Raw genomic sequence first — 19,232 nt, 5'->3', positions numbered from 1 at the left:
ACTGACTTCATAATTGACACTAGAGCAGCATCAAGAGCAAGCAAACGTTAGCCTTAAACAAAAAGTCCAAACACTGAACAAAGTTCTTCAAGCCCAGCGTCACTTTGTCTTAGAAAATAAGCCCCCAATCCCCATCACAGAAGTTCATCCTTTCCAACCAAGAGTTAAAGTATGAGTTAAAGAGGGAAAAATAACCCTTTGACTCCCAGATGGAGAGGACTGAAAACTGTCATACTTTCCACCCCCGCAGCTATGAAAGCAGCTGGAGTTAAACCCTGGATACATTGGACACGAGTCAAGAGAGCGAGAGGGGGAGAGTAGACTGTAAACAGAAATCCTAAAAATCCTTTAAAAATCATTCTAAAAAAGCAGTAAGAAGACTCAGGCTAGACCTTACTGTGGACACACCGGGAGACTGTCCCCCTGCGTACGGTCAGACCTGCAACTGGAGAACTGAAGAAGGGGACTAGACCCTACTGCAGCTTGCCAGGTGAATAGCTGCCCAGCGTACGGTCAGATCCCAAAGAAGATCAAACATGCGTGTTGTAGTGTTAGTAGTGTTGCATTGTGTTTCCTTAATAAGGTGCAAAAAGGGGGGTCTGCGCCTGGAAGGAGAAGTTTGTCCCAGTGATTTGCTGATAATTACTGGCTTCACCTGGCTAACATCACGAGAGTAAAACATTTTTGTTTGCCAAGAGGTATACCTGCAAACAGGCTTATTAGCTCTTGCCTAATACCTGTCTGTAGACATCCTGGGAAACTTATTCCCAAAATGCTAATTGGGGCGTAGTTGCAAAGATCCTACCCCCTACAGAGTTCACTCTACGCACCCCCATCGTTGCTACGTGTGCACGAATGCTTAATTGTCAAAAATTTTCCAGAAAATACAAAGCTATCCCTGGCCCCCTTCCACTGTAATAAAATTCAAAACATATCTTTTAATGATGCCCACATATTTTTGCCTCATAGATGGTTTTAGACATATAGTTCCCGCACTTGGTCATTCATTCCTGCCAACTTGTCTAATAACCACCCATGTTGCCTCAGCCGCCAATTGAACTGGTGCCAATTCTTCCCCTGTGGCCTGAGAAAATCCGTTGACGGAAGCCTCGAGCATTCCAACTAACTAAAAATTGTAATAGTCATGTACAGTTATATTCTGACTCAGAAAAATTGGCCTTAGCAATGTCACTGGTTGGGGTTCCAAGTTTAGTCTTGGCTAATGGTCTAAAGATCAACCGGTTAGCTTGCAGCTTAGCCAAAAGCATAAATGCCACATCACGAGCATTGTCATTGTTAAATAAAAAGTTGCGTGATCTAAGAGGTGCGGTTCTAGAAAACAGAGCTGGTATAGATTACCTCTTCCTTCTTCATAATTTAAGTTGTAAGACACACCAAAAGCTCTGTTGTTTTAACTTAACTGATAATGGCAATGCTGTAGATAAACAGATCAACAAGCTGCACAATATAGTAGCTAACAAAACAATAAGACAAAACAATTAGCTCAATTAGTTAACCCCTTGGCTTCCAAATCTTAGCTGGCTTGAAAGCATTGTTCATCCTAATTCTACCAGTGTTGTTCATAAAAGTTCTGTTATGTCTCTGCGTTCCTTGTCTTATGCGCTGTTTAACCAATCTGGTTTATGTCTCAGCTAGTAAAACTGCTGCCCTCTACGCTCTACTAGCCCAACAAGAGGCTAAATAATATGTATGTCACAAAAAGCTTTGTATAGTTATCAGAAATGCTATAATTGTAATGAAATTATGCATTTAAGGGGGGAATGTAGCAGCCATATCGGGGATCAGACTAAGTAGCCTCATGCAGTCTCATGCTTCATGTTCTTGCTGAGCTCTTTCTCCCTTGAATATATTGTTGTAAGCTGAGGAGACACAGGAATTCCTTATCTTGTCAAAGGTCATACAATTGTATATCTTGTTCTCTGCTGTTCTCTTCTGTTCCCTCCTTATCATGGCTACCTTATAACCCTGTTCTTGTATTATAAACAATGGTGCTGGGAAAAGAAATGTTGAGGACTGCAACCCCACACGGGAGGGGGAGGAGGAGCCGTTTCATATGTGTCACAATGTCTATAAAAACAATGTGCTAATGTAAATCGGGGCTTCTGGCTCTTTGGAAATGATTCCAGCCTTAAGCCCGCGTGTTAAATAAAGAATCTCTTTTTCCTTCACTCCGTGGTCTCTCTGACTCTGGGTTCTGCAACAAAACATTCAGTTTTGTGAAGGGTTTCCTTGATGGTTTGGAGTATCTCCATACAGAATTGTTGGTATCTGACAAACTTGTTCATGAATTTGAGGTCCAGCCTAGGTCTTCAGCCTTTGCTTTTTTGGGGAACCAGAAAGAAGATGGGATAAATACCTTAATATTTTACATGAGATGGTACTTGTTCTATTGCTCCTATTTGAAGTAGATGCTGTATTGTGGTAGATATGAGATTCTTGGCAAGTGGATTGGGATGTTGGGACCCAAAGAGGGGGTTGTTTCCAAAACTCTATTAGATAACAGCAGGAGATGGTGTCCAGGACCCAGTGATCCTCTCTGGATTGTTCCCCTGCTGGGAGGAAATGCTGGAGTCTCCCTCCTATGATGGGCTCTCTGGCATCAGAACTGTTGTTGTCCCAGACTTCAAGGTCTGGAAAGTAGAAGAGGGTTTGGCAGAAGAGTTAGAGGAGTTGGCGCTTCTTGGCTGGAAGCGGGATCTGGACCATGCTGGTTTCGGGAACCTGTCGCTTTTGGATCGAAAGGAATTCTGGTTAGTGCTCTGGAATGGGCAAAAGGACGCATAAGACCGGGCAAAAGGTTTTTTATCTTCTCCTGAGAGAAGGAGAAGGTTAACTTTTTTCTTAACTGTAGTTTCTATGAGCACATCTTTTAAGGTCTTTTCACCAAAAAAGTGTGCCCCTGTGAAGGGTATGGTGGCAAGATCTCCCCTTGAGGGAAGATCAGTGTTCCAGTGCTTGAATCAAATGAAACATTTGGCTACATTAGTAGCTGCTATGGAGTGGGCTGAAAGCGCAACTTGTCTGGCATCTGGCGCACATCTTGTGCAGCATCAGCCAGGAAGGCAAAAGATTTAAGGTGAATGCTGAAGCTTCATGTGCCTTTTAAAAACCTGTATTAGACCTCCTTTCCCCATGATCTTTTAGGGGAATGTCACCATCTTTTGGTATTACGGCACCTAAGAGCAAGGCTGCCACAGGGGCATCTACTACGGGGACTTTTAGTTCTTCCATCATATCATGAGGAAGAGTGTAAAATCTCTGTGCTGTACTGATCCCTTTTTTCCCTGTAGGGGAGGTTTCCACTCCTCTTTCACTAGTTTATTAAAGGAATTAGGAAAAAGTACCTCTCTGGAGGTTGGCTTGGGTTCTGGAAACATTGCTGCCCCTCTAGATAATGATTGCTGTTTCTCAGATGGTGCTGGGTCGCTAGCTATGGAGGCAATTACTTTAGACAATAAGGGTAAAAACTCCTCTTTGTTGAAGAATCCATCAGATGAGGAATGCTCTGTAACCTCTATGTCTGACCATTCACCCTCATCCCCTTCTGAAATGGACTCCTGAAGCAAAATTATGGAGGAATCACTGTCAGGTTGGGACTCAGCCAAGGTGGTCTTGGGTCTGATAGTGCGACCTGTGGCTGTGGAGGATGGGCCTGGAGAGTCATCCCCAGAGCCAGCTGGTGAGTGCAGATTATGGGTAGAGATAGGCTATTTTGATTTTGAAGTCTTATTTTTATTTTGTTTTCTAAATGCAGATGAGGAGAGGAAGAAGACTCTGAAGTGTGCAAGCTTCTGTGTTTTGCAGAACGGCTTGATCTCAAGGTTTATTTAATAAATGGTCAGTCAGATTGCCCAGAACTGCCACAGTGATCTGGGATAAGACTGATTTATCTAATTGAGCCATGCTTATGATAGGTAGTGGTGGTGGTCTCTTATTGTTCCCCATCTGAGCAATGGAGGAGGTGAAGGAAGGAGGGGCTTCCCTTTGCAAGTTGGAATCAAAACTGCAACTTAAAATGGCCACCTGCTTTGTTTGGTGGCGGGAATCCTCCATGTGGGAGAGAAAAAATGGATTCTGTCTCACCCTTGATGTTGTTGGAGCACCTAGCCTTTGTTCTAGATGCCTCTAGAACTAGATGCATTACTTCTTCCTCCTGTTCTGAGTGGAGAGGGTGGCCTATTTGGGCCACTTGGCCACTTCTTTTGAGGCCAAGATCAGGCCCTATCTGGCATCTAAAAGACTCAGCGCGGGGCTGTAGCCTCTGGGCTGGTGATCTCTTATTTGATCCTCCTCTGCTGGAAGACTCATTAGGAAGCTGGCAAGCGGGTGATCTTCCTGGCCGATCCATTCTTTTGTCTGCCAATGGCTTCTTAATGACTCTCACATGAATAATTGTTTTCTTTTTCTTTTCAGGATTTGGAATGGTTCTCTTTGCCTGAGGGGCTATGGAGAGCAATAGACAATTGGCAGAGAGAAAGAAGGGGAAGAGAAACTCTCTCTCTTTTTTTTAAGGGAGTGTCAGGAATGAGTCAAAGCTCCTTGAGATGTCTGACAGTGCAGATTCTGAATCAGAGTTGGAACAGCTATATCAGAGCCTGGGGGAGGGACCTTCCCTAAAGAGCCAAGATGCTGGGACAGATTCCTCTGAAGGACTTGATAAGCAGATGGCCCAGGCTGAGTCCCTGCCCCCTCCCTCCATTGTAGGAACTCAAGTTTCCAAAGAGGAGGAGGGGCATGATTGAGAGATGCTAGGGTGCGTCTCAAAGCAAAGTGGGAAAAGTTAGGGATAGGGCTCAGATGCTCCGCCAGGATAGCCATTCTTGGAAGCCAATGTAGGAGGGAGCCACCCTAAGGAAGGGGCATCACTGTGACGCAAGTTTGGCCATGAGGTTCATGCCCAAACTGTCAGCAACTTCACTACCCTCTGGTTAGTCTCCTCTGATTAGAGATTGCAGATTGTTTAGAGCCTGAGGCAGTCTGAGAGCTTCCTTGAATCTGCATGTGTAGAAAGGCTAGTCTTGGGCAAAATAAAGTCTTATTAGCCTGAAGCTTCGTCTCCTTGTGGTGTTGATCGTGAAGCGGAAGGATGATCCATTTCTGGCAGGGAGGGGGGGGGAAATAATAGCTGGTTTTGAGAAAAAAAAAAGTCAAAGAGGTAAGGAGTTAAAGAAATTTTTAAAATAGAGATAAGTATAGCCTTGAGATAGGAGGAGATGAGAATTAGCTTTGTCCTGGGCAAAAAGCAGGGACGAACTGGCTAGGAGGAGCTTTGGACCGAGAGAGTGTTTAAAATTCAGTCACATGGGTCCCTGCTTTTCCTGGGCAATAGGGGGAGCTAACCCATTGTGGGATGCCTTCCTCACACCAACCTGGAGTACATGTGCATGTGTGCACACGCACACATCAGCCAGCCCTGCCTTCTTGAGCAAAGTGCTACCTGCCTTGGACACATATCTCAGCACTGCTATGCAGGTAAGTACCTTAGGCAGAGCCAAAGTCTGTACCAACTTCTATGTGTAGCCAAGGTGCAACTCGCTAGTACGAAGTTCAGGGTCAGGCAATAAACAGAAATGTCAGCATCAGGTCTTCTTATTTATTTATTTATTTAAACTGCTTCTGTACTGCTTGACATCCCAGGATCTACAAGTGGTTTACATAAAGACACACATAAAACAATATAAAACATTATAAAACAATAAATACCTTTAAAACATTACAAAAAATCAATAAAACAGAGCAGTGTCATGATCAATTACAAGTCAGGGAAAGCCTGAATGAACAAATGCGTTTTCAAGAGGTTTTGAAGCTCACCACGGCTTCCGCCTCTCAAACCTCACATGGGAGAGCGTTCCAGAGGGTGCATGCTACTATCGAGAAGGCCGCTTATGTGCTGTTACCTGCTGACACACTGTTGATCATGGGATGACCAATAGGGCTTCCTCAGAAGAAGTGAGGGGTCGATTTGATGTACATAGGGGAAGGTGGTCAGCTAGGTATCCTGGTACCATGTTTTTTAGGGCTTTGAATGTCAATATCAAATACCAGAAACAGAACGTACACCACTTCCACATGTCTGAGGCCAAAATCCTAAGGTCACGGACTTAGGTTCCACTGATGGCCATTAGAATTACCTCCAGGTAAATGTGATAAGGACTACTGAAATGCCTACTTACTATCATCACTCACCTATCTTGAAACGGCCCATGTAGTAGATCTGGGTGCTGAGACCAAGTGAGGCCACAACATGGATGACTGAAAAGAGGACCCAAAACCACACGGCATTTTTTCCAAAAACCTGTGAGCAAGCAAAATATATATATTGTGAATTCTGTCCAGCACTAGCCACTGTCTCCTTCTCCTCAATGATGTCCTAGCATTAACATTTTCCATACCTATGTATACCTATGTACTGTAATAACCCAGAGTACAGAAACAGTTGTCCCATACCATAGAAAAGAAGATCTCATGCCTTTTTCAGCTGACTGTGACATGCTGCAAGTATCCAACAGCTGTCTTCCCTTTTGACAGCAACAAAATCATTAAAGTGATGTCTTTTATTTAATAAATGGTTGGTGAAAGAGAACACATCTTTCTGAAGTCCATGGAGCTCTTTTTCTAGCAGAATGAGCCAAAAAACACACCTAAAACCCACTAACGTGTTCTTGCAATAAACAGCATCACCTTCCCTCACTCTCTGGGAGAAACAGAGGCACACTACTTTGGCCTTCTGCTCGTTCAGCTTTCGGGATTAACATATGAAACTGCTTTATACTGAGTCAAGCCACCACTCCATTTATCCCAGTAATATCTACTCTGATTTGCAACTGCTCTTCAGGGTCTCACACAGAGACTCTTTCCCAATCCTGTTACCAGAGGCCCTTTTAATTGGAGATGTTAGGTTTTGAACCTGCAACATATGCACTCACACAGAGCTATGGCACTTTGATCAGTTCCCTGCAGAAATTACAAGTATTATCTCCAGAAAACAAAGTTAAAGTTTTGTTTTAGTACTACTGCAGCAATAAATACCATTTTAAATAAACCAATAGGTTGGAAGAACATAAAGGCAGCATGTTAATAAATTATAGTTCTTAATCTGCCATATCAGGGAAAATTATATATACATTATATTAATTTCATGCATCTTAAACATGCGAACTAGTCGACTTCTCCAGCTCATTATATAATTGACGTGGGTCTTCATGCTGAGCTAACGCAGTATCATTTTCTTTAGCCTGAAACTTTTCAAAGGAGAAATTCCAAAGGTGATCAGTCTAAGGGCTAAACTAGATGCTACATTAAATGTGTTGCATCTAAGTGATCCTAAAATTTTTCTACTTAGTGTAAGCATGTGAGTCCCCAATTCAGATTGCAACCACTATGAACAAGTAAGGGGGGTTATATCTTCCCACTCAGCCACTCCCCCACCCCCCCAAATTCACCCCCCACATCAGGTACAGGGGCTAAAGGAAAAAAATCTCCATTGGGGCCAATGGAGTTCCCCCCTTTCTTTAGCCCCTGTGCCAGGAGGGTGGAGTGGCTGTGTGAGTAGGTATACCCCTCCACACTTGCGCATGGTGATCCTAATCCATATCAGGCCCCAGGATGTTTACACTACAGTCAAAAAAAGGTTAGGATCACCTAGATGCCATGGATTTAACGTAGGATCTAGTTTAGCCCTAAATCTTCAAGGTCTGTGTAATTTGCAAGGTTATGACAACAACACTGTGGAGATGACCAAGGGTAGCCCAATTCACAAACCAGTTAAACAAAGGTATTGGGCTTTAAGCCTACCTTGAGAACTCCATCAACTGCCAGAGGCCCCCGAAGAGCCTGTGTGTGCCTTGAATGCTTGAATTCCTGATACTTTCTGAGATGCCTGTTTTAAATGTTATGGTACCCATTTACATAGAATTATAGAGTTGGAAAGTGCCATTCAAGCCATTGAGTCCAACTCCCTGCAAGGTGCAAGAATCCAATGTAAAGCATCCCTGACAGATGGCTGTCTGCTTGAATACCCCCAGTGACAGAAAGCCCACCAACTCCCTGGGCAGTTGGTTCCATTATCTGACTACCCTGACATGCGGGAAGTTTTTTCTGATGCTCATCCAAAATCTGCCTTCCTGTAACTTAAGCCCATCATTTCATGCCCTACAGACTTTCTACATAAGGAACTGAATGTGCGCTTGTGATTCTTCACTCAAGGTAGTTTGTGGGTGCTTTAGGTGATGTTGTCATCTTCCAGGGCCTCTCCTGTTCTTTGGAAACATTTCAACAGGGGGTTTTCTGTCAGTGTTCTGTAGTGGTGAGAGTGTTGAACTGGGAGCTGGGAGATCCGGGTTTAGTACCTTCTCGGCCATGGAAGCACACTGGGCCAGTCACAGATTCTCAGCCCAACCTACCTCACAGGTTGTTGTTGAAGATAAAAAGGAGAGGAGGGGGATAATGTAAGCTGCCTGGGTGCCTTGCAGGAGGAAAAAAGGTAGGATATAAATGCAATCCCCTTCATGGATCACTGCCTTGTTGTGGCGAAGGGGCTTGCGTAACTCAGTGAAGCCATAATGCCGTGCAGGGCCACCCAAGACGGACAGGTCATGGTGGAGAGTTCTGACAAAATGTGGTCCACTGGAGAAGGAAATGGCAACCCACTCCAGTATTCCTGCCAAGAAAACCCCATGGAACGTATCACAAGGCTAAAAGAGATGACGCCGGAAGATGAGTCCCTCAGGTCGGAAGGTGTCCAATATACTACTGGGGAAGAGCAGAGGGAATTTCCAAGTCATGCCAGAAAGAGTGAAGCGGCTGGGCCAAAGCCGAAAGGACACTCAGCTGTGGATGTGTCTGGTGGTGAAAAGAAAATCCGATGCTGTGAAGAACAATATTGTTTAGGAACCTGGAATGTCAGATCAATGAATCAAGGTAAGCTGGAGGTGGTCAAACATGAGACGGCAAGACTGAACATCGACATCTTGGGATCAGCGAACTAAAACGGACAAGCATGGGCGAATTTAATTCAGGTGACCATTATATCTACTACTGTGGGCAAGAATCCCTTAGAAGAAATGGAGTAGCACTCATAGTCAATAAAAGGGTGGGAAAAGCAGTACTGGGGTACAATCTCAAAAACGATAGAATGATCTCAGTATGAATCCAAGGCAAACCATTCAACATCACAGTAATTCAAGTCTATGCCCCAACCACTGATGCCGAAGAAGCTGAGGTTGATCGGTTCTATGAAGACCTACAACACCTTCTAGAACTAACACCAAAAAAAGATGCCCTTTTTGTCAGAGGGGAATGGAATGCTAAAGGAGGAAGTCAAGAAATAACCCGGATATGAAGCATGGACAAAGGCTAATAGAGTTTCGCCAAGCGAACACGCTGATCATAGCAAACACTCTTTTCCAACAACACAAGAGGCGACTCTACACATGGACATCACCAGATGGTCAATATCGAAATCAGACTGATTATGTCCTTTGCAGCCAAAGATGGAGAAGCTCTATACAGTCAGTAAAAACAAGACCTGGAGCTGACTGTGGCTCAGATCATGAGCTTCTTATTGCAAAATTTCAGCTTAAATTGAAGAACGTAGGGAAAACCACTAAACCATTCAGGTATGACCTAAATCATATCCCTTATGAATATTCAGTGGAGGTGAGGAATAGATTTAAGGGATTAGACCTGATAGAGTGCCTGAGGAACTATGGACGGAGGTCCGTAACATTGTTCAGGAGGCAGCAACTCAATCCATCCCAAAGAAAAAGACATGCAAGAAAGCCAAGTGGCTGTCTGAGGAGGCTTTACAAGTAGCTGACGAAAGAAGGGAAGCGAAAAGCAAGGGAGAAAGGGGAAGATATACCCAACTGAATGCAGATTTCCAGAGAATAGCAAGGAGAGACAAGAAGGCCTTCTTAAATGAACAATGCAAAGAAATCGAGGAAAACAACAAAATGGGAAAGACTAGAGATCTCTTCAAGAAAATCGGAGATCTCAAGGGAACGTTTTGTGCAAAGACGGGCATGATCAAGGACAAAGAAGGCAGGGACCTAACAGAAGCAGATGAGATTAAGAAGAGGTGGAAAGAATACACAGAAGAACTATACAGGAAAGATCTGAATGTCCCTGATAACCATGATAGTGCGGTCACTGAACTTGAGCCCGACATCCTAGACAGTGAAGTCAAGTGGGCCTTAGGAAGCATTACTAACAACAAAGCTAGCGGAGATGACAGTATTCCAGCTGAGCTATTTAAAATCCTAAAAGATGATGCTGTTAAAGTGCTGCACTCAATATGCCAACAAATTTGGAACACTCAACAGTGGCCACAAGACTGGAAAAGGTCAGTTTACATTCCAATTCCAAAGAAGGGCAATGCCAAAGAGTGTTCAAACTACCGTACAATTGCACTCATTTCACATGCCAGCAAGGTGATGCTCAAAATCCTACAAGCTAGGCTTCAGCAGTATGTGAACCGAGAACTACCGGAAGTACAAGCGGGGTTTCGAAGAGGCAGAGGAACTAGAGATCAAATCGCCAACATTCGCTGGATCATGGAGAAAGGAAGAGAATTCCAGAAAAACGTCTATTTCTGCTTCATTGACTACGCTAAAGCCTTTGATTGTGTGGATCACAACAAACCCTGGCAAATTCTTAAAGAGATGGGAGTACCAGATCACCTTACCTGTCTCCTAAGAAACCTGTACGAGGGTCAAGAAGCAACAGCAAGAACCAGACATGGAACAACCGAGTGGTTCAAAATTGGGAAAGGAGTACGACAAGGCTGCATATTGTCACCCTGCTTATTTAATTTATATGCAGAGTACATCATAAGAAACGCTGGGTTGGATGAATCACAGGTCGGAATTAAGACTGCTGGGAGAATTATCAACAACCTCAGATACGCAGACGATACCACCCTAATGGCAGAAAGCGAAGAGGATCTAAAGAGCCTCTTGTTGAGGGTGAAAGTGGAGAGTGCAAAAGCTGGTTTGAAACTCAACATTAAAAAAACTAAGATCATGGCATCTGGCCCCATCACTTCCTGGCATATAGAATTCCTGGCCGCCATTTGCGTATGCGTGGTTGTTTTTTTTTAATCTGAGGTTTAAATCTGAGGTTAAATCAGTTTTTTTAAAAAACGGGAGATATGATAGCACTCTTCAAGTACTTGAAATGTTGTCACAGAGAAGAAGGCCAGGATCTCTTCTTGATCATCCCAGAGTGCAGGACACGGAATAATGGGCTCAAGTTACAGGAAGCCAGAATCCAGCTGAACATCAGGAAAAAATTCCTGACTGTAACAGCAATATGACAATGGAACCAATTACCTGGGGAGGTGGTGGGCTCTCCCACACTGGAGGCCTTCAAGACAAGGCTGGACAGCCATTTGTCAGGGATGCTCTGACTTGGATTCCTGCATTGAGCAGGGGGTTGGACTCGATGGCCTTGTAGGCCCCTTCCAACCCTACTATTCTATGATTCTATAAATAAGCCGTGATAGGCTACATAAACATTTACGTAGCCTATCACGGTGTTTTTTAAAAATCTAGCCGTGATAGGCTACGTAAATCTTTACGTAGCCTATCACGTTTGTTTCTTTTTTTAACTGGAAATGGCGGTGGCGGCAGCCGGTCGGAAGACTGGCCGCTGCCGCCGCTGAAGCCGAACCGCCGCCGAACCGCTGCCGGAGCCGCCGCCGCCAGGAAGATCCACCCAAGGTTAAGTCCCGGGGGGGCAGACCGTTCCGCCACTGATTTCGGGGGGCCGAATGCGCTGGCATTCGGCCTCCCCGAGATCCGTGGAGGAATTCTCTGACATCCCTAAAATAAACCCATCAGAGAGATAGCAAAAACAGTGGGAGTGGCCAATACAACAGTTTGGAACATCCTGAAAAAGAAGGAATTAACTGGCAAGCTCAGCAACAGCAAAAGGCTTGGAAGACCACGGAAGACAACTAAAGTGGATGACCGCAGAATTCTGCTCATGGTGAAGAGGAACCCTTTCACAACATCTAGCCAGGTCAAGAACACTCTTGCGGAGGTACGCATGTCATTGTCAATATCTAGAGTCAAGAGACAGCTTTATGAATGTAAATACAGAGGCTTCACAACAAGGTGCAAACCACTGGTAACGCTCAAGAACCGAAAGGCCAGATTAGCCTTTGCCAGCAAACACCTAAAAATAACCTGCCCAGTTCTGGAATATGATTCTTTGGACTGATGAAACCAAGATTAACCTGTACCAGAATGATGGGAAGAGAAAAGTATGGAGAAGGAAAGGAACAGCTCATGATCCAAAGCATACCACACCATCTGTCAAACATGGTGGAGGCGGTGTTATGGCATGGGCATGTACGGCTGCCAATGGAACCGGGTCACCGGTGTTTATTGACGACCTGACTGCTGAAAAAAAGCAGTGGCATGAATTCTGAAGTGTATAGGGCTATACTTTCTGATCAGATTCAGCTGAATGCTGCCAAACTGATAGGACGCCGCTTCATATTGCAGATGGATAATGACCCAAAACATACAGCAAAAGCTACCCAAAAGTTTCTCAAGGCAAAGATGTGGGATGTTCTTCAATGGCCAAGTCAGCCACCTGATCTCAACCCAACAGAGCATGCTTTTCCCTTATTGAAGACAAGACTGAAGGCAGAAAGACCCACAAACAAGCAGCAGCTGAAGGCAGCTACAGTAAAGCCCTGGCAAAGCATCTCGAGGGAGGAAACTCAGCATTTGGTCATGTCCATGGGTTCCAGACTTCAGGCAGTCATTGACTGCAAAGGATTTTCATCCAGGTATTAAAGGCGATCCTTACGTTTGAAATGATGTTGGTTTGTTCCATTACTTCTGAGCCACCAACAATGGGTGTGTGTGTATGCCACTGGCTGTACTTCCTGAATGGTAAGCGCCTCACTTTTGTCACACCCCTTGAATTACAGCTGAAAGTCCTGACTTCGCTCCCATCTGGGTGTGTTTCCTTTCAACTTCATTGTGGTGGTGTACAGAGGCCAACTGCCAAAACAGTTATCCTTGTTCCAATATTTCTGGCCCTGACTGTAGAAAAGCCCCTACTCTTAGATGATAGTGAAGAGGTTGCAGCCTTCTTCTGTGGGACAACCCTTTAGGTACTTGAAAAGTGCTCTCATTCCCCACCCCTCCATCTTCTCTTCTCAAGGCTAAACATACCCAGTTCTTTTCATCTTTCCTCATACCTAGAGGTAAACTCACACCTAGTGTGGACTTCAACACTGACCAAAATCACTACACAAAATATGTAGCTAGGGCACCAAAAGAGTTTACAGGAGGGACAGGGAGGAACTGAACCCAGGAACCCCTAACTGCTTCTCCATATGTATGGTGCAGGCAGAAGCCATAAGTGAACTATCCCCCATCCAAGCCATTGGTCCCAGTGAGAACAGGTATAATGCCCTCCAGGAGTCTCTTGAGAACAGAAATTCACAGTAAGCAAATTTCCATTTTCTCCAGAGGCTCTCACAGAGCAAAGCAGTAACAATAGGGTGGGGCAGTAGGAGAACCAGTGCATTATGGACCCACCACTTTCTGAAGCACCTTGTGAGTAAAGGCAGTGTCCACCACCGAATCTATTTTATAATGCTTGGTAATGGTGTGAAGTGACACCCAAGTAGCAGCCTTACAAATCTCCAAGATGGGAAAATCCCCCTTGAAGGCCCCAGAAGTGTCTGTTCCTCTGAAAGAATGACCCATAATCTCCCCAGGGGGTTGCATCCCCAAGGCCTCATACACCACAGAGATGCACTCCTTGAGCCACATAGAAATGGTGGAAACTCTCCCCTGAAACTTCTTGGGCTGAAAAGAAACAAAAAGTCACTGTGAAGTCCTATGCTCAGCAGTCCAATCCAAATAAAAGTGAAGTGCCCTATGAATGTCCAAGCTATGCCAACTCTATTCCTTTGCATGGACAGGTCTGGCGCAGAAAGAAGGCAAAGGAATTTCTTAAGACCTATGAAAAAGTGAGTTTATTTTGGGGCTCCAAGGAAGGATCCAGTCTGAGCACCACCTTATCACTGTAGAAAATACACAGTTGGGGATCTGCAGACAGAGCCCCAAGTCCTGAAGCCCTGCGTACAGATGTCACTGCCGCCCAGGAACAGCGTCTTGAGAGTCAGAAGCATGGCTATGGGCTCAAAGGCGGCCCACATCAGTGGCATGAAAACCCAGTTGAGATTCTATGTTGGAAAATGATGGATCACTGGGGGAGGGAGTGATGAGGAGAAACATCCCCTGGAGAAAGCACTTTAAGTGTGTATGAGCTGAAAGAGGCTTCTTCCCTTCACAGCCAAGGGTGCTGCTAGGAGTTGCTGCTTGGTGTTTAATAGTGCTAGTGTTCGACCCCTTATCCAACCCACCTTGTAGGAAACTCAGAATCTCTCGACCTCGCTAGGGTTTAGATGTACCCCAGAAGCCAGGAGTGTTTCTAACACCTCCAGGGTGTACCCCATCTGTGTTAACCACCCCCTTTCAGCTTCCAGGCAGTCAGCTGGAAGAGACCTGGCCTGGGACATAGAACAGGCCCTTGAAACAACAGTTCTGGTCTGTTGGGCCGTCTCTAGAGTCCCTATACTGACAGATTGAGAAGCTCTGGAAACCATGGCCAGTGGGGCCAATAAAGAGCAATGAGGATTACTTCTCCCTGCATTTTCCTGATTCTCCAAATCATGTTTGAGAGCAGAGGAATGGGTGGAAATGCATAGAGGGTCCCTATGAGCCAGTGCTCCACCACAGCATTAGTCCCCACTGCTGACAGACTCAGGAATCTGGACATGCACTTTTCGACATGCATGTTTTCTCTTGTGGTGTCCAGTACTGGACACCTGAACTTTGCTGCAATGTCCGAGAATACTCGAAGATTGCGTGCCCCCTCAGGCTCCCAGACAATCTGCGGTAACATTGGACCCCTTCAACAGATGCTCCACCTTGAGCGACTGGAGGTGAGACTCTGACCACATCAAGAGTTTCGTGGTCAAGCTGTGGAGGGAGACAGATCTCATGTCCCCTTGGCGATTCAGGTACACCTTCAAAGGCACATTGTCTATTCAAATCAGCACATTTGCTCCCTGGACTTGGGAGCTGAATGTGAGGAGGGCCAGCTGGATTGCCCTCAGCTCCAACCAGGTTGTGCTCCCGGTCTTATCTGACACTGACCAAGTACCTTGAGCTATATAGCACCCTCCAAGTGTGCCCCCAACAAAAGAGGCTTACGATGACAAGCCTGGAGGGTTCCTTTAGGGAGATTCCCTGTAGCAGTCCCACTGGTTCCAGCAATCATCTCGGCTTGTTCCTGAGCTTGGGAGGGATGTTCACTTTCAGCTTCATCTCCTTGACTATCAAGATACTGGAAGGAAAGCAGAAGGTGTTGGAGAGTCCTGGTGTGGAATTGAGCCCAAGGAACCAGGTCAGGAAAGAAACCATCAGCCCTGCAAGCTGGCTTAGTTGCATGAGGTCAACCTGTCGAGGCAAAAGTACCACTGAGGTCGGATATTGAACCTTGCAATACCTTTACTCTGTGAGTGACATTTTGAATTCCACAGTGTCCAGAACAACCCCCAGATCATTGTGTGGGAACAAGGGCACTCTTTTCACAGTTGTGAATCCATGCTCCTGAAGGCAAAACAGTGTCACCTGGAAGTCCTGAATAGACACCGGAGTAGAGGTCCAACAAGGGGACTGGTTCTATGGCTTTGATCGCTATGAGATGTTCTATTGCTTCCAGGAATTTCTGATGTTTCTATGAGTTCTTTGATCATGGGGAGGCAACAAATTTCTCCCTGGGTCTGACTGCAAACTCTAGAGTGTAACCCCTGGAGATGGCCTCCTGCATCCACAGGTTCAAAGTGGTCTGCTTCCAAATGTTCATCAAGGAGACACTCCCCAATCTAGTAAACTTGGGTCCCTCGAAGGGGTAACTGGCGAAATACACTTGTGACTCCTGGTCAATGTCCTAGATATGTCTTCAGGCCAGGGTAATTTGGGCCAAGGTCATGGCATTCAACTGTATTGCATCTAGGGTGGAGTTTGCCAGTAACTCTGCTATGAGCTCAGTTTTCTTCAGCCTTAATGATCTTGGGAGTAGACTCTGCTGCTGCCTGCTCACCTGCCAAGAAATAGTTGCTGGTGCCCCAAAGGCTGCAGCTGTGGCCTAAAATCCCTTGCAGAGGGCAGACTCCAATTACTTGTCACATGGATCCTGACACATTCAGAGCATGAGAGTGTATGACTGCTCTGGATCCAAGAGCCCCACTGGAACCTGTAGCAAATCCATGGCTTTGGTGGGAAGGACATATCATAGAATCATAGAATAGTAGGGTTGGAAGGGGCCTACAAGGCCATCGAGTCCAACCCCCTGCTCAATGCAGGAATCCAAGTCAGAGCATATAGTTCATTGACCAATTTATGCACTTTGTCTTTCATAGATTCGTCTGTTTTGACTTCCAGAACTTATCAAAAGGCTCTGGTATGGGGAATAACATGGGTCTGGCTGTCCCCTCAGGGAAGCGTCTAGGTCCTCTGAGCTCGGCTGCTCCTCAGGGAATTTTAATTTCGTGCATACCTTTGTGAGGAGCGCCCAGAAAAATTCAGGGGAGAAAAGTCTGGCTTGATCAGTGGAGGATTCTATCTCCTACTCCGAGAGCTCTCTCTCCCCCTCCCCAAAATAAGAGAGCACAGAAGGCCCAAGCCTTTTTACTAGGGATGTATGAGAATTTCTTTTTTGCTCACGAAGCATGCCCTGTTTGAAGTTCCAAACGCAAGTGTAAACACATGTCCGCCGAAAATATTTGTGTCAAAAACATGCTCACATTCATCTAATTCATGACTCCCAGGTCAATTTGCGCAAATTTCCTAATTTGCGCACATTTCCTCTGTAGCCGGAGTCAGCCGTGCTTTAGTCTATGGAAGAAAGCTGCTCAAATTAGGGAATTTCCTCAAATTTGAGGAAATCTACGCAAATCTCCTGTTTGATCACTGCTCAGTTTGCTCAAGTGCCCACAAATGCAAATGGGGATCAGGCATGAGAAGAGCAGCAAGACGATGTTTGGAAAATCTTGGTAATCTTGAACACTGCTCATTTGCCCATCCCTACTTTTTACAGCTGGCCACAGAGCTTTCCCTTGAGGAGGGGTTAGGAGGTTGTTAACTCCTTTTATCTGGGCTGGAAGGCCTAATGGGTGAGCTCTAGAGCCTCTGCCTGAGGAGGGGGGGGTGTTCGACAAAATGGAGGAGTCTGATTCCCTGGAGTCCAGGGATTGTGAGGAGCCAGATCTGGTCCTCTGCCTCTTGCTATGTTTATGCTTCCTAATATGTTCCCCATTTTTCTGCTTGCTTTTCTTTTTCTTATGGGAAGAATAGGATTGGGACCTGAAGTAAGAACACAGGCTACCAGCTGTCTGAATGTAACCTGTTAGGAAACTAGGCCCTGGACCCAAGCAGTAATGTTGGAAAGGGGCTCCTCACCGGAAAGATCAGAAATCGATGTGAGGGGAGAAGTACTCACTCTGTCTGATGAGACCTGCTGTAAAGGATGCACCCTAGAGGCCTCTGGAGAGCTGGATCCAGGCACTTCCCTGCTTCTAGGAGCCTCAGTGCCTTTTCCTGCCATTGTGTCAAGGCAGGAAGGCATGATCTGGAAGACGCATGAAGGAAGTGCCAGGGCCACGCAATGGGCCTACTCATGTGCTTCTAGCTGTGAAGGATCCTACAGCCTCCAGTTGGCATGCTGGGGCTGGGTGGGAAAAGCTGGTCTACACTCTGCTGCAGCTGCTATGCTGGAGATCTGCCGAGAACACACTAGGCCAGGGCTCCTGTGCTGATCTGGACCTCGCCTCTCTCCAGCTAAATGAAATAAAAAACCCTCAGCCCAAGTCTGGGACATGTTTGGAGGGGAGGGGCAGGGGGTGGAGATAGTGGACAAAAATAAAAAGAGTAAGAAACAAATAAACAAAACAAACAGAGCAAGTGAGTTGCACTTTAGGAGCAGCAAGTCAACCTGACTCTATTGGCTCCTTTGGCACAGCCATTTAGGACATACAGGTTGCCCTTCCCCTTGAAAGAAAGCTCAGCTCTGCTTATGGGTTCCAGAGCCAGGCACCATCCCAAGGTGAAGGAATGACCTCCAAGAGCCTCTAGAGAAAATCACATTTTCTTCCCATGCCTCCACCCCACCCCCCACCCCAATTGCTTCGCAGTGTTTAATTTAGACTGGAAGCCCCTTGGTCTTACAATCTAATCTGTCATACTTGTTCTGTGTAAAGTGCCATGCACATAGAATCTTAATCCATCCTGTGTCGTTCCCAAGCCGGGGGGGGGGGGGGGGAAGAGAAGCTGCCACTTTCAGATGCTGGCTGAGTGTTGACCATGGGTCCATCCGCACCTGGAAGCACTGCCCAAATGTGCTATGCACAGAAGGCAAACCCAGCTCACTGGCCAAAACACTGGCAGCCCCTAACATCATTCAGCCTGTGTGTGCGTGTGTGCGTGCGTGTGTGTGGTGTCAATCCAGTCCTCAGATCCAATGTGGTTCCCCCCTCCTAACACAGATGGTGCTTATAATCTAAAGTCTTGTTTGTAGCACAGGCTGTGAATCTTAGGGTATGATGAAGACAGCTGCTGTGTGCCAGTTGCAGCTGCAAAACACAAGTCTAAATCCATGAGCAGTCAATGGTAAAATTTCACAAGCTTTTTGTTACAATGCTATAGCCTATTTCCTCTTGATTCCATTCTCAGCACTTCCTCCCAATTCTTGCTCAATCAGTCCTTCTGTGAATAACAGAATGTGGAAGAAACAGCCATACCACTCCAAGAACAGCGAGGCAAATGACCACTGCAAAGGATGCGTAGGCAGAGTAAGCACTAGCGTTGATGTCAGGATGGCGAGTCTGGTACAGCTTTAGCATGCACAACCCTGCAATCATGTACATGAAGGAGGTGTCTGTCAAAGGAGAAAAGACAAAACTGGCATTACTGGCAATTATTCTTCTGAGGGAGAAAGCCTCTCTTCATACCAGAGGGCACTGCTACCACCTCAGAGTGACCTATAAGCATAATAAAGAGGTCCCTGTTGTTGTGGACCAGGACTACCACAATGAGAATAGAGAATGACACTGAATGACTCCTAAAAATTGGACTGTAATTTTTAAGATAGTGTTTTTGGCCCTGAGGCAGTGGCAAAAA

General features: G+C 45.7%; 1 protein-coding gene across 2 annotated transcripts in view; it reads right to left on the bottom strand.

The window, feature by feature from the left end:
- The window catches only part of SIDT1 (SID1 transmembrane family member 1), a 315,540-nt gene that overhangs the window by 93,863 nt on the left and 202,445 nt on the right, over positions 1-19,232 (bottom strand). The window contains exons 18-20 of one of the 2 annotated variants that reach the window (XM_084835331.1): positions 18,854-18,990; positions 6,208-6,316; positions 4,446-5,661 (exon numbers count right to left, since the gene is read on the bottom strand). In XM_084835331.1, coding sequence (XP_084691457.1) covers positions 5,627-5,661; positions 6,208-6,316; positions 18,854-18,990 — 281 coding nt within the window. In that variant the 3' untranslated portion in view covers positions 4,446-5,626. Of the gene's footprint in view, positions 1-4,445; positions 5,662-6,207; positions 6,317-18,853; positions 18,991-19,232 lie in introns of those variants that run through there. The other variant, XM_084835330.1, reaches the window with a different exon arrangement.

The sequence above is a fragment of the Heloderma suspectum genome, chromosome 2 (assembly GCF_057233095.1).
Source record: "Heloderma suspectum isolate Gila_16-S chromosome 2, 16-S_ref, whole genome shotgun sequence".
In the NCBI taxonomy this organism is placed as follows: Eukaryota; Metazoa; Chordata; class Lepidosauria; order Squamata; family Helodermatidae; genus Heloderma; species Heloderma suspectum.
The sequence above is the reverse complement of the archived record's forward strand: the minus strand, read 5'-3'. Positions and strand labels throughout refer to the sequence as shown.